The 23,688-nt window shown below is 45.7% G+C and overlaps 1 protein-coding gene across 4 annotated transcripts in view; it reads right to left on the minus strand.

Annotated features, from left to right (window-relative positions):
- USP46 (ubiquitin specific peptidase 46) overlaps positions 1–23,688 on the minus strand; it is a 63,822-nt gene that overhangs the window by 7,397 nt on the left and 32,737 nt on the right. The window contains exons 4-7 of one of the 4 annotated variants that reach the window (XM_021101210.2): positions 22,615–22,844; positions 10,945–11,021; positions 3,863–3,946; positions 1,873–2,034 (exon numbers count right to left, since the gene is read on the minus strand). In XM_021101210.2, coding sequence (XP_020956869.1) covers positions 1,873–2,034; positions 3,863–3,946; positions 10,945–11,021; positions 22,615–22,844 — 553 coding nt within the window. Of the gene's footprint in view, positions 1–1,836; positions 2,035–3,862; positions 3,947–10,944; positions 11,022–17,919; positions 20,782–21,155; positions 22,845–23,688 lie in introns of those variants that run through there. The other 3 variants (XM_021101209.2, XR_014812425.1, XR_014812426.1) reach the window with 3 other exon arrangements.

The following is a 23,688-nucleotide window of genomic DNA, read 5'->3' on the forward strand; positions in this document are numbered from 1 at the left end:
ACGTGTGTGAGCACAATCCCACCTCTGGGGGCAGGAATTTAAAGAATCCTCGTTAGGAGCATAAGGGACCTGGCACCCGCTGAGTCTTGCGGCCAGGGCTGCTCTGATCCTTGCGGCGGCCCCAGTTATAGACACCAACTCCTCCAGAACCCACCTCCCACTCGTCCTCCAGTTCTCCTAAATGGGTCTCTGCCCTGTCCTCACCAGCATGCCCAGGGACTAGAGCCCAGACAGTCACCCCCGGGAATCCTTCCCTGGCTCCCCTAGCACCTGTCCATACCACCCTACACCCACCTCAGACACCAGGGACCCTCCAGGTACAAGACCTCCCCCCAACCCAGTGTTGATGGCTAGTTTCCAGATTTCAAAGAATAACTGGAGTTCCCTGGTGGCTCAGCAGGTGAAGGATCCAGCGTTGTCACTGCTATGGCTCGGGTTTGATCCCTGGCTGGGGATCTTCCACAAAAAAATTAAATAAATAAATAAATAAATGAATAAAAGAATAATTGTTAGAAGTTATTCTTCAGGAGAAACACAAAGGTGGCTTATAAATGACCAACAAGTACTTCGGGCTGAGAATGTAAGCAAACATTCAGGGACTTAAAGTTACTCTGCGTGGGGACAAAGCACGAGGTGCTCTGGATGTGAAGTGACAATTTCTGCACAGGGCAAACACTCCATCAACCCATTCCTCCACCAGGAGTGACACATTGCTGATCCTGGAGAGGAAAAGACACCTGCTCTGTGACAGGCCCCACCTGAACCCTACAAGGGCCATCCCAGGGAGGGGACACGCACCCATCCCGGCCAAGCAAAGGGTAGCACACAGGTGAGTTTTCAGTAGGCATTTCCATGCTTACACCAAATTATGGCATAAAATATACTTCCTCAAAAGGCTTTCAGCGGGATGTTCCCTGGTGGTCTAGTGTTTAGGATTTGGCACGTTCACCACTGCGGTCTGGGTTCAATCCTTGTTCTGGGAACTGAGATCCCACATCAAACCACTGCATGCCATGGCCAAAAAAAAAAAATTTTCAGCAAAACACTTTACTTCTCCATACCTAGAGGCCTTTTTTCTCTCGTTCTGTCTTTTTTCTGATTATGGACTTATTATAGAATGTTGGGGGAAGACTGAAAACTGCATAAAGAATATTCGTTGAGTACTTTTTAATCATTCAAAATGCCAAAAAAGTGGAGTTTCTGCCATGGCACAGTGGGTTGGGAATCCGACTGCAGCAGCTTGAGTTGCCACAGAGGTGCGGGTTTGATCCCCAGCCCAGCACAGTGGGTTAAAAGGGTTCAGTGCTGCAGAAGCTACAACAGAGGTCACAAGTGCAGCTCAGATTCAATCTCACTGGCTTGGGAACTTCCATATGCACGATGCAGCCATAAAATTTTTTTTAATGCCAAACAATTATTAGATGCCATCTAATGAAATTTACTCAGACATCTTAAAACACTTCTGAGATCATACTCTATGTGTAACCCGGACTTTTAAAAATTATAATCATCGCATAAACCTTTATTTCTCCATATGATTTCGAACTCCTCCTAAGCATCATTTATATCCAGTGGAGATTTATCATTTCCCTTATGAGAGAACATTTTGATTATCGCTATTATCAAGCATTTTATTTTTTTAATGTTTTAAATTGTTTTACTGTATGGAGGTATGTTTAGACTCACTTTGAGGCGAAAAATAAACCAGAGCTTGGAGGAGGAGATTCCCCAAAGCACCGTTAGCGCTGAGTCTCACAGCCCAGGAAGGGTGCGGTGGTGTCCCCCCGGCCGGGGACAGCCTGCCCCTCCTGCGCCGCACTCCCCACCCGCCCTCACCTGCCACAGTGAACCACCACCGCCACCAGGTCGTACATGCGGTCCAGGTTCACCGCATCACTGGAGGTGTTGAAGAGCCGGAGTTCCAGCGGGAAGACCACACGGTAGGACAGCTTGGTGTACCTGTGGAGCTGCTCCATGTACTTGAATCGCTTGAGGTGCAGGGCCAAAATCATGGGCAGCTTTTTGACTCTCATCCTAAGAAAGCATGAAGCAGAAAATCAGTGGGACCCGACCCTGTGAGAGGAACAGGCCACCCCGTCGCCTGCACAAATGCAGAGCGGGCGGGGGGGGGCAGTCCTGACAAACTGCACACCAGCAAACAGCCAAACCATTTGCAAAAGGATGCTTGCTTACGCAGAGCTGACTTCTACAGACTCTGCCGAGTGCAGCCTCACCAGCAATAAAAGTGTGGGGGCAAGGGTGGGGGTGTCTCTGGCCAAAGGAGACATCCCAGAACTTACGTACCAATAAAAGTATAATGTGGGGAGTGCCTGTTTTGGCTCAGTGGTAATGAATCTGACTAGTATTCACGAGGATGCGCATTCGATACCTGGCCCCATTCACTGGGCTAAGGATCTGGTGTTGCCGAAAGCTGTGGTGTAGGTCCAAGATGCGGCTCCATATCCTGTGATGCTGTGGCTGTGGCATCCTAGGCCAGCAGCTGCAGCTCCAATTCGCCCCCTAGCCTAGGAACTTCCATATGCCACAGGCGCAGCCCTAAAAAGCAAACTAAATAAATAAATAAGCAAGCAAAATAACATCAGCAGAAACATACAATTTATGGGGAAGCCCACATTTTTCAGGAACACATGACATTTTAATGTGTAAAACCTCCAAGGCTTAACAGAAAACACCTTCCTGCCCCTGTAGAATGACCTGGGCTGGCCTCAGGCAGGCTTTGATTCTATGGATGGGAAGAGAGGTGAGCTCCCCTGGGCACTGATGAATGATAAGTCCCGTATGCCACCTCCATGACTAACCTTTTGTAAGTTTCGATGCAGTGAGAAAAGATGTGCGTGTCTGGAGATGAAGGGCCGGGAGGCTGGGCAGAGAAACTCTCTTAGCCTCGGCAGCAGGAATGAGCATCTGTCAATTACCTCGAATACGCCACAGCCACGGGCAGAGTAAACTTAACTGACGGTAAATACGACTTCCCAGGGTAAAACGTCAAGTTGTTTGGCTTCCAGGGGGCAGAACACAGGGAATGACAGGTTCTAGATCACACCATCCAAAAGCTATAACTGGCTGGTGCTGGTAAAAAGATGGGCAACCTTTTTACATCCACTCAGACTGCGATAACTTTCTCAGCACCTATGCACAGAACTGATGCGCTTGCTTTTCTCGTGATTCCTTATTAAATGATTAAAGTTTTTACCTCGTCTTTCTTCCAAAGAAGTTCCAATGTTTAGGCAACACTAACAACATTGTCGGGTGACCACTATGTGTTATGAAATGTGCTAAGTGCTTTTTATAATTTGCTTTTATTTTATTGTCTTTTTAGGGTCACACCCACGGCATATGGAGGTTCCCAGGCTAGGGGTCGATTCAGAGCTGTGGCTGCCGACCTACACCACAAACACAGCAACGCGGGATCCGAGCCACGTCTGTGACCTACACCACAGCTCACGGCCACACTGGATCCTTAACCCACTGAGCGAGGCCAGGGATCGAACCTGAGTCCTCATGGATGCCAGTCAGATTCGTTTCTGCTGAGCCACGACGGGAAGTCCTATAATCTGCTGTTAATTCCAAGAGGAGAGTGAATATACTTGCTCGCTGCCTGTTTACCCAGCAGGAGTACCTGGCACGCTGAATGAAGGAATGAACAAACGAACAGAGGAATGAAGAGTCAGACGAATGGGCAGCTCCCCCAGGTAGGCATTCTTATCCTATCTTATGGGGGAGGAAGGTAACTACCTGGCAATGAGCATGGGCCTGAGAGTCCATGTCAGATTGGGGGGCTCCACAGTGCTCTTCCTTCTGACAACACAACACCCTACCCCAAGGGCAATGCCTCACGTACCTTTTCTGGGCCTCCTGTTTGCTGCAGCATGTTTCACAATAATACTTCTGTTCACTACACAGCGTTTCTGTGTTGCTGAAGTCTCTGCAGAGAAAAATAGTCTCAACTTAAAAGAAGTCCACGACGTACTTGGTTTGCCATGTCTTCAAGCCTCTATTACCCGTAGGGTAACACTGCAGTGAATGCAGACAAAGAGGTAATGAGAAAAAGAGCCTTCTTAGGAGCAGGTGCTCTGATGCATTAGACTGTGGCCACCAGGCTGGGTTGGAACTTCACTGCGAGAGATTTCCAAGGACAGCTTCATTAATGGGACAGATAGATCCAAATTAGTTTTTCCAACCGATTCAGAAAAAAGTCAGTGTTTAACGGAGAATACTTATAATTTGGAGATAGGATTACAACAGAAAAATACTAACTACAGTAAAAGCCCACCATTACAGTGAAAGCGAGTCTAAAAACGTCCATCACACAAAGTGCAAGGTGATATTATTATGCAGCTAATTAAAAATGGCCAGTCTCAAGAGGTCTATATTTTCAAAGAGCACAAAAGTAAAGATAATAAGATTTAAATCACATCCATCAGCCTTGATGCTGAAAGGAAAAGTCCCAAATTATCAGGAGAGGATACCTACGCCCACTCCCCACCTCCTCACACACAGATCGCAGGGACTTCAGCTGCCTCCTCCCAAGGAAAAAACTCCACCATCATCTTATATGTTCTTTGCCTTATCATGGGGTTTTACTGTACTCCTAAGTTTTCATATTCTAGATGTCATGGCTTTTCATTCTTTTCTGGTCATCAAGCGTCTACTTAACATTCCTGTGGTACTGCTTCCAAGGCTGAAAACAACATCCAGAATGCAATAATACCCTAGAGTCTTGAAAAAGCCTGTGACTTTTCCTTATTCATAGGGAGAGTCCGAGGACCAGAATGATCAGCCTTTATTAAATAGAAAAATGTTATGTACGTGGTGTTAACGACTCGACCACTTAAACAGAGCTTAGCCAAAGAAAGCACTTGATTGGTCATTCATGAAATTCCCCGACGGTTAGCAGTGGTACCCTGGGCTGGGGGTGCGCAGAGGATGCCGGTTCTCGGGGAGCACGCAGTCTACCGAAGACACATGCGATGAGCTGTTTACAATGTTTAGCGTTCACCGAGGGTCAATCTTGAGTTCTTTCACATGATGGATGCCCCTGCTTAAAACCCTCCAATAGTTTCTCGGGAATGAAACCCAAATGTCTTGCCATGGCCAACAGGCCGTCTGTCTGCAGAGCCCTGACTGCTCTTCTGCCCCACCTCCCACCCCTCCTCCTTCATGCGGCTCCAGCCCCAGGAGTAGCTCGACAGTGCACGCTCTCAGGGCGTTTGCTGCTGCTGCTTTCGAAGCCCTGCCAGCTCCTTTCACGATGAGCCTGGTTGGCCTTGCTCATGGTCCAGAGCTCAGCCGAAATGTCCCCTCTTGGGAGAGGACTTCCCCAGCCCCTCTCATACTCATCATCCAGCCCTTGCTCTTCCGTTTTTCTTTTGAGCGCAGAGCACTATCTGCAACCATCCTCCAAGTCATGGGGTTACCTGCTCCCCATACATGTGCGGGACCCTGTCTCACTCACTGCTCTAGCCTCGGCCCTGAGAACAGGCCCGATGCAGAACCGCCCTCAATACACGTGCTGGCTGAACAAAGGGATAAAGAGAGAAGCGTGTGTATAAAGCCCGGGGAAAAGCATGGAGGATGGAGTTCCTGTTGTGGCACAGTGGTTAACAAATCCAACTAGGAACCATGAGGTTGTGGGTTCGATCCCTGGCCTTGCTCAGTGGGTTAAGGATCCGGTGTCGCCATGAGCTGTGGTGTTGGTCGCAGACACAGCTTGGATCTAGCATTGCTGTGGCTCTGGCATAGGCCGGCAGCTACAGCTCCGATTAGACCCCTAGCCTAGGAACTTCCATACGCTGCGGGAGCAGCCCTAGAAAAGACAAAAAAAAAAAAAAAAGAAAGAAAGGAAAGCATGGAGGATGGAGAGATGAACTTGAACTGGGGTAATTCAGAATGTTTCCCCACGGGGTGATATCTGAGTCAGGTTCTCAAAAAGGAAAAGTGAGGAAGGTGGATGAGTCAAGGATTCCAGACAGAGTGGAAGCCACAGCCCAGAGCCTGGAACACCAGGTACAGAGCACACTTCTTCAAAGCTGGAGTGGGTCCCTTGGCGCTTACTGGCCTCAGAAGGAAAGATATCATCAGACAGCTTTGTGGACCATTTCTGGCAGCACTGAGGAAGAAGGATTGGGGGGGCGGGGGGCACACGGGGGTGTCGAAAGGCAAGGAGACAACTTAGAAGGCAATCATACTCAACCCTCTGATTTCAAGTGCTTGGTGCCTGACCCAGACTCAAACCCAGATCAAGACTGGCTGGCTCTTCAGTGGAGAAAGTGATGTGAAACCTCTTTTTGGTCTACTTGGGACATACTGGGCTAGCATGGAGCAACCTTGGCCAAGGGAAGCTGAGTCTGGGTGATGGTGGAAATGGACATTCTTGGAATGTGACACACAAACCTGTTTACCCAACAAGAGAATTTGAGTAACTAAGGCCTGGACAGCAACAAATAAGGAATTAAGCACTTTCTACTCACTCTTATTTCTCCAAAAAAAAAAAAAAAAAAAAAAAAAGTTTTTGTAGACCTACATAGATAGAAATAGAGCAGCAGCTGCTACCTAATTTAAAGACCTGATTCACAAATAACCACCATCCCGCTCAGCCCCAGCTGCTAGAAGCTTGTTGCCACAAGAGAGGGTAAGGCTTAAGGGCATCTGTGAGTTGAGAATTGGGAAATGCAGCTAAGTTAGGTTAACAGGATGGCCCTAGCGGGAAACTGAGGCAGAGCAGGTCTTTCAGATGATGCTGAACAGCTGTGGGAACTAAAGCAGGCAACTGGAGTTCCCACTGTGGCTCAGCAGGTTAAGGACCCTGCTTAGTCTCCACAAGGATGCAGTTTGATCCCTGGTCCCACTCCATGGGTTAAGGATCTGATTCGACCCCTAGTTGGGAATTTTCATAGGCTGCGGGTGCAGCTGTAAAAAGAAATTTTTTTGAAAAAAGCAGGCGATGAAGAGTGAGGAATCTTCTCAGTGAAAAAGTCAGAGAGGAGAGGAGAGAGGTCTTTTCAACCCTCAGGATAAATCACGCCGAAGCGCAGGAGAGGTCAGCATGAAAGTACAAAACTCTTCGTATTTCTTTAAAAAGAATAAAAGTGGCAATGAAGCACTTCTTAAAAATACACTCTGGGAACAAATCTAATATGAAACACACATCCCTGTAAGAAAACTATAAAACCCAAGGGAAATGTAAACAAGAACACTTGAGAAAAATGGAGAACCACTATGTTTCTGGATGGGATGGTTGTATGTTGTAAGACGGCTACTGTGAGCAAGTTAATGTCTATGGTTTGTTTTTTTCTTTTTAATTTTTATGGCTGCACCCTTGGCATAGAGAAGTTCCCGGGCCAGAAAATGAACCTGAGCCATAGCTGTGAACTACACCACAGCTGCATCAATGGCGGATCCCACACCGGGCCGGGGATCGAACCTGCACCTCCTCAGCCACCGGAGCTGCTGCAATAGGATTCTTAATCCATTGTGCCATGGCAGGCACCCCTGTTAATGTCTATATTTGATGCATTTTTTTTTTTTTAAGGACCGCACCCGCAGCATATGGAGGTTCCCAGGCTGGGGTCAAATTGGAGCTATAGCTGCTGGCCTACACCACAGCCACAGCAACGTGAGATTTGAGCCAAGTCGTGACCTATACCACAGCTCACGGCAATGCTGGATCCTTAACCCACTGAGCAAGGCCAGGGACTGAACCTGTGTCCTCATGGATGCTGGTCAGATTCGTTTCTGATGAGCCACAACGGGAACTCCTATATTTGATACTTTTTAAATGAACACTTTAACTGTCCACTGAACACGATAGCTCAAAAATGGATTTTTTTAAAAAAAAACATTTTCAAACTAGGCTTCCCAGTAGTTTTCATGTCATGACCCACATTAAAAAAAAAAAAAAAAAAAGGCTACAGAGAAAGGAGCTGGGGTACACAGACATGGCTGCTTCTATGGCAGCTCCAGGCCCTGCCCAGCCTCGCAGAGGCTGAGGGGATGTAGGCACCTGTAACCCATTTTCCATGGCAACCAGCTGGGAAGCTTTGTTCTAGAATCACCTGGCTGCTCAGCAGAATCTTCTGGGGATCTTTGAAAGCAAACCTCCATCCCTCTCCCCCAGCCAAATTACATCAGACTCTCTCTAGGTAGAACCCAGGCACCATTGTTCTTAATGCTCCCCAGGTGGTTCCAATGTGCAGTCAAGGGCCCACCATCCCCAGATCTTTGCAAATATTAACATGCACTGGAGTCGCCAGGAGACCTTGTCAAACTGCAGGCTCTGATGCAGGCACTCAATTCTTGGGGGAGACCCGAGATGCTGTGGGTCTGATGAAATCCCAGGTGATGTCAAGGGCGCTGGTCCCCGGACCCGTGTGAGTAGCAAAGATTTACAGCCAGCGGTTCTCAAACTTTGGTGCTATCAAAATCACCCAGAAAATTAACTAAAAATAGATGCCCAGGCTCACAGACGTCAAGTATGGCCTGGACCTCAATGTTCACCAACTTCCCCAGGTGATTCTGATGCACCAGAGTGTGAGAACTACCTCCGAGTACTAAAGAAGATCAAAAAGAGAAATCCGAAAGAAGGACATGTCAGATATTAGCAAATACTCTATGTAAATAATAACCCAAACCAAGACACAAGTCAGAGAAACTAGTAGATAAGCCTATGGCAACGCAAGTGAGACGGGGGTGTAGATAAACTTAGCACACGGGAAGAAGTTTCTCAAAATGAAAAGACTTCTTTAAAAAAAGAAGAGTAATTTTTAAAATAGTCCTTTGGGAGAATTGCAAGGCTATTTTCCTCCCAGCACCTAGCTGACCTCCTCGGCCCTGGGAGAATGGGAATTTTCTTTGTCTTTTTTTTTTTTTTAAGGGCTGCACCCACGGCATATGAAGGTTCCCAGGCTAGGCATCCAACAGAGCTGTAGCCACCGGCCTACACCAGAGGCAGAGCAGTGAGGGATCCGGGCCGCGTCTGCAACAGCTCATGGCAACGCCAGATCCTTAACCCACTGAGCAAGGCCAGGGACCGAACCCGCAACTTCATGGTTCCTAGTCGGATTCATTAACCACTGAGACGTGACAGGAACTCCTCTCATGTTCTTTAAAAGGTGTTCCAAGGCTATTCTGTACCCACCCAGCCCAGCTCAAACATCTCCAAAGGCCTTGAGCCTGCCTTCATCAGGGAATGCACTGCCAATGGAGACGTTTCTCCAGAAAACAAACAGGAAACATAATTCTGGGTTTCATGTGTTCATAACAGGGTTCCCCAAAGGTTGAAATTATAACTCACTAAAGTTGGCCCTTTACCATGTGGCTCTCAAGGCTTCAGCCACTGCCACCTGCCCTTCTGAAGAGCCCCGAAATTTCTTAGAAGAAAGGGGGGGCAGGGGAGAACAGGCAAGGATAACTCCCCCCAACCCGACCCACGACCTGTGCTGACACAACCTTAACCTGTCCTAATCCTTGTGACCACAGAACCCCAGGGAAATCCCAACTGGCTTCTTTTCACAGGAAGATTAGGAGCCCGGACCATAAACAGAACCCCTCAGAAGAAGAAGAACAAAAAAAAAGACCATCCTGGCCGAGCAAATGCTTTGCAAACAAGGAGACGGCAAATGTGTGCTGGACACCTGGCCCCAGCACGGCAGATGGGGAGGAAATGCCAGGCCAGCGAGAGGTGTCCAGGTACCTCTGGCGGTGGGGGGTCGGGCAGGGCTGGGGGGGTGGGCTCAGGATCCCGGGAGCCAGAGAGCCCCCAGCACCCACTCACACATGACCTGACACCTAGAAGAAGCAGGAAGCTCTTCCAGGTTGGAGCTGGTGCCTTCGCCCTGAAAGATGACTTTCTAACAGTCAACAGCCAGATCAAGTCCCTATTCGGGCTGCTCCAGCTTCCTTCCAGAGCTGTTCTAAGGCACCTGGACTCCGACAGGACAATTCTGTCACCCAGCTCCCACTGATCAGAATCTACAGGGCCCTGCAACGACACTCTAATAAGCTGGGGTATCCCAGGCCATGGGGAGGCCCTCGGTCTACACTGGCACCCCCACTACCAGACACTCTCTAGACATGCCTTATGTCCATCAAAGCACGGATCCTGTCCGTGGATTCCCACTAGACCTCAAGTACTCCGAGGTGCGACCCTGACGCTCCCCCTTGACCTCCAGTGTCTGGAACAGGGCCCCACGACCCCGTGTTGAAAGGAGAAGGCAGTGAGGACAGGATAAGGGGATCGTGTCTCAACATCGACTTCGAGCACGTTTTCAACACACAAGCCAGCACAGAACAGCTGCAGCCCTCCTGGGCAGGGGCAGCCCTCTCACTGCGGGCTGCTGGCCTCCCTCAACTCTAATGGGGAGAGAGTTTTGTTCCAGAAGCGCTGCATGAGGGACGATGCAGTTTTGTTTCAGAAGCGCAGCATTCCACACAATGCCGCAAGAGGGACGAACACGCCTTGCTCTCATCCGTCCCGGTTCAAAAGGGCATCATTTTTTAACAGGACAGAACAGACGGGCCTGGGAAAACAAAGTAACGGTGGACATGGGCAGCTTGTTTCAAGTTAATTGTGTGACTGCGAGTGCGCGTGTGTCGTGAGAGGGAGAGGCAGAGAGGCTGGTTGGAGCCTAAAACACACGCCCGTCCTACAGATTCCAGCCTTATTTTTAAACTTAATGACGAATGACTCCCACTTGACCCTCTCTCTCCTCAGCAGGACGCTTCTCCAGACCACATACACTTATTTTTCATCTCTCTTGGGACAGAAGAAATACAGAATAATAGGATTATAGTGGTTTAACAGAAAGAAAGATTATCTCCCGAGGAAACACAGGCCGTCTTTCCCCCCTCCAACCCCCACCGCCCCCTCCGCGTACTTACTAGCCTGATCAAAAGCTCAGCCCACGGTCAGGAGTCATGAGTTACCTGAGACAGTGGGTGATGGATGTATTCTGCTCCACGTCGACAGAAAGATCAAGAAAATCTTCATCTTTGCTACTAACCTGAAACCCCCCCAGAAAAAAAAAAAAAAAAAAAAAAAAAGGAAAAAGTAAGATATTAGGAGATATTAGGTACAAAACACATAACAGACAAGTCGATAAACCTCTAAACACTTACACGCTACCAAAACTATAACTGCAGCAAAAGTCAGGTGTGGCAATCAGGTACCTTGAAAACAATTCCAAACAAGAGACTGGTCTAAATTCTCAATTTAACCTCATCTGCATCCCAGCTTTGAGTCAGACTCCTCATGATGAAAACACAACCAGATTTCTCTTTCTGTCCATTCCCCTGTTTCAAAGCAGGAGCTATGAGACAGGTATCCGTACAGCTCAGCCTGGCCAAATGATGACAATGGAAATGGACAAAGGACAAGAGGCTTAAAAAACCTACTGCTCAGACAATCGCCCTCCATTAACTTGTCTGCCGTTCCTGCCACAGTCCCTGGAAATCGCTCCCTTCCTCCTGCGCCTGGTCATTCAAACTGTGTGTGGGGCCAGGGGGTGGGGAAGGAAGGTGCCATGGGTTGGAGGGTCACGCTAACTACATCTGCAGCGGTCCTTTGGCCCAGGAGGCACTATCATTGGCAGAGCCCCCCAAGCTGTCCGTGCTAACAACCGGACCCGGGGTTGGCCTAGAGCCTGGGCTCACACTGCCCCGGAGGACTGAGGATGCTCTGAGCCAAGTCCCTCACCAGCCCCTGAGGCTTCTCGGCCTCCACAGCCTACACCATACCAAGGCAGGGTCGGTACTTATCCAAGCTCACCGGAGGAGGGCCTGCCTTCCAGCAGCTCCCCAGCTAGCCTGGCTTTTTACTGTCTTGGAGTGGGAGGGACAAATTAGCCGGGCAGCAACTTTGAGGTGCTCTGTCAACAGGGAGCAACATGAAAATACCCCTCGTGTAAGTGGGGCAACTATCCTATGGCCCAAAACTGCACTGTGGCGAAATCACCGAAAGAAATACTCAGAGATACAGACACAATCCTTTATACTTTCCTTGGTACACACACGAATGGGTATTGGCAGGCTGCCCAGCTCCAGAGCCAGTCTCTACCACTTATAAAGTGGATGGCTTGGAGTTCCCATCATGGCGCAGCGGAAACGAATCCGACTAGGATCCATGAGGTTGCGGGTTCTATCCCTGGCCTCGCTCAGGGGGTTAAAGATCTGGCGTTGCCATGAGCTGTGGTGCAGGTCACAGACACGGCTTGGATCTGGCATTGCTGTGGCTGTGGTGTAGGCCGGCAGCAACAGCTCCGATTAGACCCCTAGCCTGGGAACCTCCATATGCCGTGGGTGTGGCCCTAAAAAGGACAAAAGACAAAAAATAAAAAAAATAAGAAAATAAAGTGGATGGCTTTAGGCCAGGTACTTGGCCTCTTGGTACCTCAGTTTCCTCATCTATAAAGTGGGGGCAGCAAGAGGATCTATTTCAGAAGGTTGTCACAGGATGAAACAAGATGGTACCTGTAAAGCGCTTTAAGACATAAGCGCTCCAAAATCATGGAGGGACAAACATCTTAAAGAGCCTAAAACGGTCAAAAGTTGGGAATGGGTTACTTACTATACTATGGGTATCATATTAAAGGAAAAGTGAGACTGCCCTTCTGCTCTTTTGTCACCAAGAGATGGGTAACCCAGGCTAGGCCACTGCTCCCACGGAGGAGAGCTGTTCTCACGAAGGTGCCCGAGCCAAGCCCAGACGAGAGCACACCCCTGCTCCAGCGGCCTGCAGACAGCTCAAGTGCAAATCCACCGGCTCAGCCAAGGTGACGCCCAGCCAACCCGAGGTTGCATGAATGATAACTTAAAAAGTCAGAGTTGATTTAAGCCTCAGAGCTTGGGGGGAGTTTGTAACAAAGCAACAACCAACCAAGCCAACTACTTAGCATGACAGGCATTCCTCCTTTCACTGCACTTCGCACGGAGATTACAAATTGAAGATGTGTGGCAACTCTGGTGCCAAGGGAGGCTCTGGGCAACAGCATTTGCTCACTCCGTGTCTCTGTGTCACAGGTTCCTAACTCTTAGGATAGTTAAGACTTCTTCATTATTAATACATTTTAAGGTGATCTGTTACCACTTGGCCGTTACCACTACAATGCGATGAAGGTTTGAAGGACGGTTATCATTTTTTAGCAAAAAGGTTATTTTTTAATTAAGGTGTGTACACTGCTTTTTTAGACATAATGGTATTTCATACTTAATAGGCTATGAATAGTGTAAAAGTAACTTTTATATGCAATGGGAAACCAAAAAATTTGTGTGACTCATTTCACAGAGATAGTCACTTTATTGTAGTGGTCCAAACCTGCAATATCTCCAAAGTACGTCTCTCTCTCTCTCTCTTTTATTTTTATGCATTTATTGTCTCTTTCCGCCTTACTAAAATGGAAGTTCAAAAGACTGGCTTCAGTAATGACTAAGATCTTGTCCTTTCAACACTCCTCCAGAAAACCATAAACTCAGACAACTATAAACTGACAGCAGCCACTTGAAGGCATTAAGAACAAACACAAACAGGAGTTCCTGTCGTGGCTCAGTGGTTAACGAATCTGACTAGGAACCATGAGGTTGCAGGTTCGATCCCTGGCCTTGCTCAGTGGGTTAGGGATCCAGTGTTGCCTTGAGCTGTGGTGTAGGTCGCAGATGCGGCTTGGATCCTGCGTTGCTGTGGCTCTGGTGAAGGCTGGCAGCTACAGCTCGGATTCGACCCCTAGCCTGGGAACCTCCACATGCTGCAGGAGTGGCCCAAGAAATGGCAAAAAGACAAAAAAAAAAGAACAAATACAAACAGGCAGACAGGGAGTCTACACTTGGAGGAGGAGAGGGTCAAAGAGTGAATTCATGGTTTCACAGCCTTTAGCTGGGGATCGGGGTGGGTGGGGGAGGGATGCAGTCTTTCTGGTCCAGGAGCCAGAAAAAGGAATCTGGGAAACTATGTCCCCTGGGAAGAAGGGAAAGACTCTGAGAAGGTATCACCAACGGTCTGCCCACATCTCTGGCTAACCCCCGAGCCACACACCTACACAGAGTAATATGCAGGTCAACTCAGCTAGAGACAAAAGTGCTGACCCATCATGAATCAGGCTGCTGCCTAAGAAGTAGAGTTTGCAGTTTGAGTCCACCCAGATAACTGCCTGCTAAAGAAACTCAAAAGTCATGAAGAAAAACAACAAGATCAGAGCCAACTGGACATTTTCAATGTCCCAGATATGACCCAAATTTACAATATGTGAAGAACCAGGAAAATGGAAGATATTCTTAAAACAATTGAAACCAATCCTGAGATAAGCCAGCTGTTGCAAGTAACGTACATGAATTTTAAAGAAACAATTATAAATATCTCCAGTAAAGTGAAATACAGTCACAATGAACCAAAAAGAAGGGGAAGGAGGGAAGGGGGAGGTCACAAATTCAGCTCGGATCCTGCGTTGCTGTGGCTGTGGGGTAGGCCAACAGCTACAGCTCCAATTCCACCCCTAGTCTGGGAACCTCCATATGCCATGGGTGTGGCCCTAAAAAGCAAAAAAAAAAAAAAAAAAAAAAAAAAACCAAACAAAACAAACAAACAAAAAACCCCAAAAAACCAAAAACAAAATACATAAATGCAATATAACAACTATAGCATAAAGGACAAGGTAGAGCGGGGTGGAAGGAATACAGTTCCTAAATAACTGCGTCTATAGTTGTAAGTTATCTATGTTTTATGTGAAATAGTAACATTATTAGCAGTAAGTGGACTGTGAAAAGTGAAGAATATGCATTGTAATCTCTAGTGCAACCACTGAAAGACAACATATAAAGATACATTAAGAGGATAATTAAAATGTAATGGTTAAGTATATACACACACAAATAATCAGAAAAAAAAAAGCAGATAAAGAGGAAAAGAGAAAAAAGCTAAGGGGAATAAACAGAAAACAAATAATGAGTTCTCTTGTGGCTTAGCAGGTTAATGATCCTGCATTGTCACTGCTGTGGTACAGGTTCAACCCCTGGCCCAGGAACTTCCACATGCTACAGGTGCAGCCAAAACCAAAACCAAACAAACAAAAAATAATAAAATAGAAGCCTCAAACCCAACAATATCAATAATTACACTAAACATTAATGGAATAAACTTTTCAGGTAAAAGTCAGAAATTGAAGTGGATTTTTTTTTTAAGCCGCAAGAGCTATACTTTAATTATAAAGAAACAGTTAAGCTAAAAATGGATGGAAAAAGATACATTATGTAAAGAGTTAATATACATATGTAGTGGGCTATATTAATATGAAGTGAAATTGATTTTCAACAAAAGAGAAATAAAAGATATTTCCTAATAATATCAATTACTAAAAAACATAATAAAAAATATGGAAGTCCTTCATAACAGAGCCTGAAAAAAAAAAATACATGAAGCTGGAACAATACTCTCCAATAAAAAAGAATGAACCCACATGCTACGACATCTCAAATATGTAATGTAAGTGAAAGAAATCAGACATAAAAGACCACATGTTGTATGATTCCATTTATATGAAATGTCCAGAAAAAGCAAATACCTAAAGACAGAAAGTAGCTTAGTAGTGGCCTGGGGTTTGCAACAGACATTAACTGCCAGATACAAGGGATCTTACTGGTGTGACAGACATGTTTTCAAATTGTTTTCTCAAGTTGGATTATGGTGATAGTTGCACAACTCAGTAAATCATACAAACACACACACACACACACGCACACACAAAATCACTGAATGAATGAAGTTTATGGTATATAAATTGCACCTCAATAAAGCTGTTTTTTAGAAATAATCAAAAACACAAAGCAAAAACTGACAAAATTAGAGGGAGAAATAAGACAATCTTAAAATTAGGTTTTGTTGGGGTTTTTTTTTTGGTTCCAGAGTTGTTAATTTTCTTTTTAACACCCTACAAATTCTCACATATGTTCTGTCTGCTTAGATTGCCTTTTCCCAGTGTCATTCTATCTTGTAAACTCCTATTCAAACCTCACATTTTTTTATTTGGCCACATCTGTAGCATGCGGAAGTTCCCTGGTCAGTGGTCCATCCTGTGCCACAGCAGTGAAACCACCAGATCTTTAACCCACTGAGCCACGAGGGAACTTCAACCTTCATATTTTGGATCAAATATCCCCTTATCTAAGAGAGTTCATATGCCATCTCTAGACAGTTTCAGTAGCACTTATCATTCCTTATATTTTACTCTTTATAATGATGATGAGGAGTTCCCGGCGTGGCTCAGTGGTTAACGAATCCAACTAGGAACCATGAGGCTGTGGGTTCAACCCTGGCCTCACTCAGTGGGTTAAGGATCCAGCGTTGTCATGAGTTGTGGTGTAGGTTGCAGATGCGGCTCGGATCCTGAGTTGCTGTGGCCCTGGCATAAGCAGGCAGCTACAGTTCTGATTAGACTCCTAGCCTGGGAACCTCCATATGCTGAAGGGGTGGCCCTAGGAAAGATAAAAAAGATAATAAAAAAAAAAAAAAATGGTGATGAGCTCTTGTGTTCTCTGTATCACCACTGAATCTTCATATGCTACCAGTCTCTGGCACAGAAAAGATCCCAATCAATGTTGGCTAAATTAAAGTTGACTTAAGAAGTATTTATTTAGGATTTACACTGTGACAGATGCTACTTTAGATGTCATAAATAGAGTATTTATCCAAAGAGCAGTTTGTTTGTATGTGTTTGTTAGTTCTCACCTCTATGGGGATCCTAATTCATCTGCTTATCCCATGGGCCCTGGCATTTCAGTTTTTTCAGGGTCAGATTCTGGCAGTCCTTCTGTGAGTGAAATTGGAATGAGTCCCTTGAGATCTCTAACTTGACCAAGTGGAACATAGGATAAAATCGGGTCCTGAGACTATAGAAATTAAGTAGGAATATAGCACCGTTCTACTCCAAGGTGCTCCAAAAGAGTAGAAAAATGCCCTGGGAGAGGAGGTAAAAGCAAACACAGTCATGCTCAGTCCAGAGACTCTGGAAGACTGGTAAATACGGCCAGGCAAAGAAATCCTTCAGCATTGAGCAAATTTCTCCTAAAACAATTTAGATAGTTTAACACCCTTTCTCAGCAAATAACATAAAACTGGATGGGGAAAAAAATGAAGAGAAACAGACCATCTAAATAACTATTAACCATCGTGACCTACTGACAGTTATGGAATATATTACACCTAACAGCTACAAAATACACTTTATTTTCAACTCAGGGGTTCTCTACAAGGGAAGTTTTGCCTTTCAGGGAACAGCTGGCAATGTCAAGGGACATTTCTGTTGTCCCATCTTCGGGGATGCTACAGGCATCTAGTAGGAGAGGCCAGAGATGCTGCTAAACATTCTCAGGGCAGCCCCCCCACAGCAAAGAGTCATTGATCCAAAAGATTAACAGTCCTAAGATGGACAGACTCTGTTTTCAAGGACATTTACCAAGACAGACCATGTGTTAGGATACAAAACATGTCACAAAAAATTTGAAAAGACAAATCAAACAGAACGTATTTCCTAACCAGAACAGAAGCAAATTGGAAAACACTAAAACATCTAGGATAATACCGAATACTTCAAAGTACTACAGAAGACAAAGAAAAAAACACACAAGAGAAATTAGAAAATGTCTTGAACGAAGGACAAAAAAAAAAAAAAAAAAAAAAAAACAAAATTTGAGGGATGCAGCTAAAGCAGTGGTAAAAAGAAAATGTACGGCTTTAAGTGCATGAGTCAATAAAAGAGCAGGGACTGTCTTTTCTGTTTGCTTTAACTGCCATATCCCTAGAACATAAAACACCTTCCAGCATTTAATGGGTGTCCAATAAATATTTACTAAATAAATGAATATATAACTGAACAAAAGATCTCTAAGTGGTATCTGGGTGGCAGAATTATGAATGGTTTTCTTTTTCTACATTCTTATGTCTGATTTTTAAAAAAATAATTCCCAGGTACTATAACTCTGTAATTAATAAAGCTTTGTTTAAACCAAAATGGCCCTTCTCTGGGAGATAACAAAAGGATTACAGCTAATTGAAGTCATATATAATTTAGATAGTTAGGATTAGGCTCGACTAAGGCTCTTGTACTTCAACGGGGGACAAAAACAAAGAAACACTGTCTCCCTTTGGATGCAAATCTTTTCCTGTACTTAATTGTTTCGGGGAGAAGGGCAAAAGGTACAGATCTAATTAGAGGACTAGAGGACGTTACAGTAACTTCATCAATTCCCAGGGCAAACTGCTTCCAGAACTGAGAGCAAGAAAGTCCTGTTCAGGTGGATCAGCCCCACAGCAGATAACAAAGCATGGTGCTAAACCCATCCAGTTGGATTTTTTTCTCTCTCCCCGTCTCCGACTGACATAGTCAAAAGCAATGAGTGATCAAGCAATTTTTTTTTTTTTTTCCCTTTTCTCTCTTCCCAGAAAGCTGCCAGAAAATAAAACCACTTTCTTCCCACACACAAGGATCTCATTCTGGTCTAAGTGAAAACACAGCTTGTCTCCAAGGAAACATATATATCACCAAGCCTCCAAGACACTCGCAGCAGGTACCGGCTACATCTTAGTCTCCTTACTTCTCCTTCAGTTCTGGGCATGGACGTCCCTGAAAACTAGTTTTCAAAGGGTGGCTTGAAAATTTGCTTTTCCTTTTAATGACTTGCAAATCAATGAAGAGGACATATGCATATACAGGGCATACCTAGAAATCACGAGCTTTGCTAAGTTCCTGAGTTCTTAAAATCCCATTCAAAGGTGCTTCAAAATCCCCAGAGGCCTTCACTGGACTCAGCACCAAAGGTGGCCAGGTGGCAGCTCCATGCTGTTCAGCCAGGCACGGAAAACGTGCTGGCTTAGCGGCGGTGCCAAGCTTGTGGGCTCAGGAAAAGGGAACAACCGGAGCCCACCTGAATCCTGGACACTCGGAACCACCGTTCAGTGAGTGATCCCACCTGACCACATCACCCATCCCCACTCCTTTTTCGTGAAGGGCCCAGAAGCCCTATGGACTCCGTTTTCACTTCTGCAAACAAGGCAAGAAGGAACCTACAAATGGTACTTAAATCAAGCAGCTCTTTAGACAACCTCCTGGCTCCAGTAACAGACATAAGTGTGTCTTACAGCCACCGAGAAGCACTGAAAACCACAAATCTGCAAAGCAAAAACTCAGTTGAAATGGAAAGTGGGGGACTGACAACAACAGAATTAAGCTCTAACTGGCCCAGCCCATCTTGTGATCCAAGCAGAGGACAGCCGAGGGAACGGGGGGGCTTGAGTGGAAAAGCCCCACAAGTCAGTTCTGAAGCACCTCGGTCAAGGTTACCCGGGAAAAGCCAGCCCTGATGAACACCCCCCACCCCCCTGCCCTTAAAATCGTCTCTCCCAGAGGGAAACCATGTGTCTCCATAAACCCGTCAGCTGACATCTGCACTGCAATCAAAGGCAGCATTTACGAAGGGTGAGCCCCAGATAAAGAAAAGGAAAAATTGTTTTCTGAAAGCATGAAAACTGGCTCAGAGGGTTTTTGCACAATTGGAGGAACTACCAGCTGAGGCCACCACAGCAGCGAGGCTCCCCCCCCCTGGGGGGGCTAATTTGCTGCTCCAAATCTAGTACAGTTTGGTCCACTGTGAGAGCTCCCTAAGGGTCTTGGCACTTCTGCTGGAAGCGCTCTGCCCAGGGAGCTTGCCCCGGGCAGAGGATGCTACGCAGACGGCCCTGCGCTCCCCACTCTGTGAAGGAAAACAAACACGGGGCTTCTTTTCCTCCAAGTTCTCAGCATTTTACAGGAACAGCAACAACAACAACAAAGCCTGCAGACCATGCATCTTCTTCGAAAGTAGAGGGCTTTCTAACAATTTGAGCTTTCTAAAAATGGAAGGCGTCGCCTTGGGAGATTGGGTTTCTGCATCTCTGGACGGGATCCAGCAGATGCTGGTGACCAACTGGCAAGGAGATCACAGCAGGGACTCAGGCACTGGTAGAGAAGGATTTGGTGACGCCTAGGATCCCATCCAGTTATAGGAGTGAAGAAAATGGAGGTGATGACCCAAGGAACTCTGGAGGAGAGAGAACACTCTTGCCTCCAACCTAATCATTTCAGGAGATTACCACACAAAAAAAGATTTTTCAGACTGCACCATCCTCCACAAAGACACACACACACACTCTCATTCTCTTCCACAAACAAAGTATACATGGTTGGAATCCCCCTGAAACAAACTCCATGGCATGATCGAAAGTTTGGAGGACCCTCGGGGCACAGACTTCCGAGCCATGGTAACCTTCCACGTAACATCGGGCTTGGGAACAGCTTCTGCAATACAATGACCTGGGGGTGCAACATTTGCCTTTGTTGCGATCAACGAACCTATTCATAGACCCAAAAAACCCTGCAAATGTGACTAAGTCCATTATCTGAGGGGAAAAAAACAGCAGGACACAAAAGGATACCTATTGTATGATTCCATCCATATAAAGATCAAATGAAATCAAGTCAAATTGAACTACTTATTTTAGGGATGCAAAAATAAATTTCAACTTCCACCAAACGTTCAAAGAAGAGATAAGTCAAAATTTATATGGAGCTCCTACCATGGCTCAGTGGAAACAAATTTGACTAGCATCCATGAGGACAGAGATTCAATTCCTGGCCCCGCTCGGTGGGTTAAGGATCCAGCGTTGCCATCAGCTGTGGTGTAGGTCGCAGACGTGGCTCAGATCTGGAGCTGCCGTGGCTCTGGCATAGGCCAGCAGCTACAGCTCTGATTAGACCGCTAGCCTGGGAACCTCCATATGCTGCAGGTGCGGCTCTGAAAAGACAAAAAGACCAAAAAAAAAAAAAAAAAAAAAAATTACAAATGAAATGATGTTATATGGGATTTGCTTAAAAATAGTTTGGTGAGAGGTGGGAGGAACTGTGAAAGGAAAGATGATGACGATGAGCCAGTGTGTTAACAATCATTGATCCCAAGTAATGCACATGTGGGATTTATTACACTATTTTCTCTACTTCTGTATTCATCTTTTTTTTTTTTTTTTCCCCCGCTTTTTGCATTTTAGGGCCGAACCTACATGTGGAAGTTCCCAGGCTAGGGACTAAATCAGAGCTGCAGCTACCAGCCTACACCACAGCCACAGCAACGTGGGACCCAAGCCATGTCTGCAACCTGCCAGATCCTTAACCCACAAGGCCAGGGACAGAACCCGCATCCTTATGGATATTAGTCAGGTTCGTTTCCACTGTGCCACAGTGGGGACTCCCTGTATTCATTTGAATGTGACCAGAACATAAAACATAGGAAACGAAGGAGAAAGGGCAGGAGGAGAGATCTCTAGATAGGTAAGTATTATGTTAAATGCTTTGGCAGTATGTATTTCAAAATGTTTATATGGTTAGCTCTGGGCTAATGCGATACACAATTTTTAGAAAATGCTACAAATTTATCATCTCTGGGTGGGGAGGGTACTAGTAACTTCTGCTTTCTTTTTGCTTAGCTATACTTTCTAATTGTTTCCACAATGCTTCAAAAATTGCTTAAAAGTACAGAAGACTGCCAAAACACAAAGAACCTCCCACTTAAATTCACATTTCTTAATCATTTCTGGGTCCAAGTACATTTGCAGAGTATGATAAAAGCTTCTATCTGCCACCCCAGAAAAATGCACAATGCTACCGAATTTTTCATACCATGTTATTAAGAAACTCTGAGACCCCAGATGAACCTGTACTTTCCATGTTGTTAGTGGTTATAATCAATAATATCAGCTTTTATCCCATACTTGGTATGGGCCAAGCATGGTCCTAAGTGCTTTCCAAGAGTTAAATCACTTAATCCTCCCAGCAACCCCACGAGATAGGCATTCTCATCATCCCCAATTTACAGACGAGGAGACTGAGGACAGAGAGGCTGAATCAGTGGCACAATGTCCCAAAGCTGCTGACTGGCAGAACCAGCATGCAACAGCAGCCTGGCTCTAGAGCTGGGCTTTTCACTACATTATGAGGCCACTCAAAGAGTTAAATATACATGATCTTGAATCACCGTCTGGAAAATGTTTTCAAATTCGACTAACACTAGGCGCCTGCCATGTGCCAGACTCGCCCAGACACAAAGTCACCCAGTCTTTACCGCAGCGCTATAAGGGACTGGTCCTGAACACCCAGCAAACTGCTGGAGAATCCGAGGTCAAGCCTGTCTTTCCATTTCAAGTTCATCCTACCATGGCTGATTCCCCTTATGTGGGGGAGAGGGACCGCCTCATGGCCAAAATCTTTTCAAGCTAAGTGGTGGAGGTCCAGTTCAATGGTCGAATTTTTAGACCCTCAAAACAGCCCGTGATGCAAAGCAATCTAGTTTTTGCGATTTTTCCCTCCTCACTCTACTTGAGGTTGCTGAAACATCTTGGCTGGAGGCATGCTTCCAAAAGTCTGCATCTGAGGTGCACACACATAAATAGACGATGTGCAGGTATTTGAGACAACTGCGGGGGCTGCAACACCGCCCTGCACTCACGACACCACCCTGCATTCACGCACAACGCAGCTGCTACAAACACGCATAAGCAGGTCACACGAAAGCCCTCCTGATGCTTACAGTTTCACAGTTCAAGCATCGAGTCTCATTGGTGAGCGTTCCCTGAAAGATCTCATGGACCCAGGTGAGTTCTGGTTTATTATTCTCCGCAGGTTCGTTCATGTTGCCATTTTTTAATTTCCCATTTTGTTTCTCCTGCTTCTTCTCTTCCTGCAGGATGTCCGCAATAGTGTTTAGCAAATAATTTAGAAACTCGTGAGCATCCTGCTGCATGTAGTTATCAAAGAGATCTGGAAGGGAGAAGGCCATTATTTCAACCTCTGGTTCTTAAAAGGCGAAGACAGTGCTTAATTGTAAAAAAACCACACTTCAGCTTTTATATTGAAAGAGGAGAGAGGTATGGCATATATTCATCTCTATTGTGCAACTTCAATGGATTAGTTTTTAGAAAATTTTTGTTCTTTTTCCATTTTTCACCTACCATCCACCAAGAACTAAATTTCCCATATCTTCTTAAAGCCATTGTATACATATATATGTGTGTGTGTGTATACCGTGTATACATATATGAAGCTACCAAAGCTTTTTTGTTTTACAGAAAGAAAAATAACAGGAATTACTTGATAAGCTTCCTGATAAAATATCAATATTGAATATGAGGTGACCACCAATGATTAATTATTCACTTTGTACTTTATCCAGAGCAACAGGGTCTCTTCCCAAAGACTGTATTAAACCCTGAACCAGCCTGGAAGCGGCTTCAATGCAACACATAAGGGAGATGAGGGCTGTACACATGAGACTGTACCTATCCAATAGCGCTCTGAAACCAAATACAAAAGATTCCAGGAGCCGGTGGCTGTTGCTCGCCCTAAGGACAAGCAAGAGATGGATGCAGCTATGAAACTTCATTATTAATCATGTTGACAAGGAGACTTGGGAGGGGCTCTGCTTCCCTCTCAGATTAGTTTTATTCTGGTCTGTATAAACTACAACAACTTCAAAAGACAGCAATCAAGTTCCATGAGACTTTATAACACAAACATCTGATCGTGCAAGTTTGTTGCAAGTGAGGCTGAAATCTTGGGGGAAGCACAAGTTGCCATAGCACATACTTCTATAGTCACAAAATTA

Source organism: Sus scrofa, chromosome 8 (genome assembly GCF_054392235.1).
Source record: "Sus scrofa isolate SSC_HxYL_T2T_F1_AM1 chromosome 8, Sscrofa_HxYL_maternal_Yorkshire_Landrace_v2.0, whole genome shotgun sequence".
NCBI lineage: Eukaryota > Metazoa > Chordata > Mammalia > Artiodactyla > Suidae > Sus > Sus scrofa.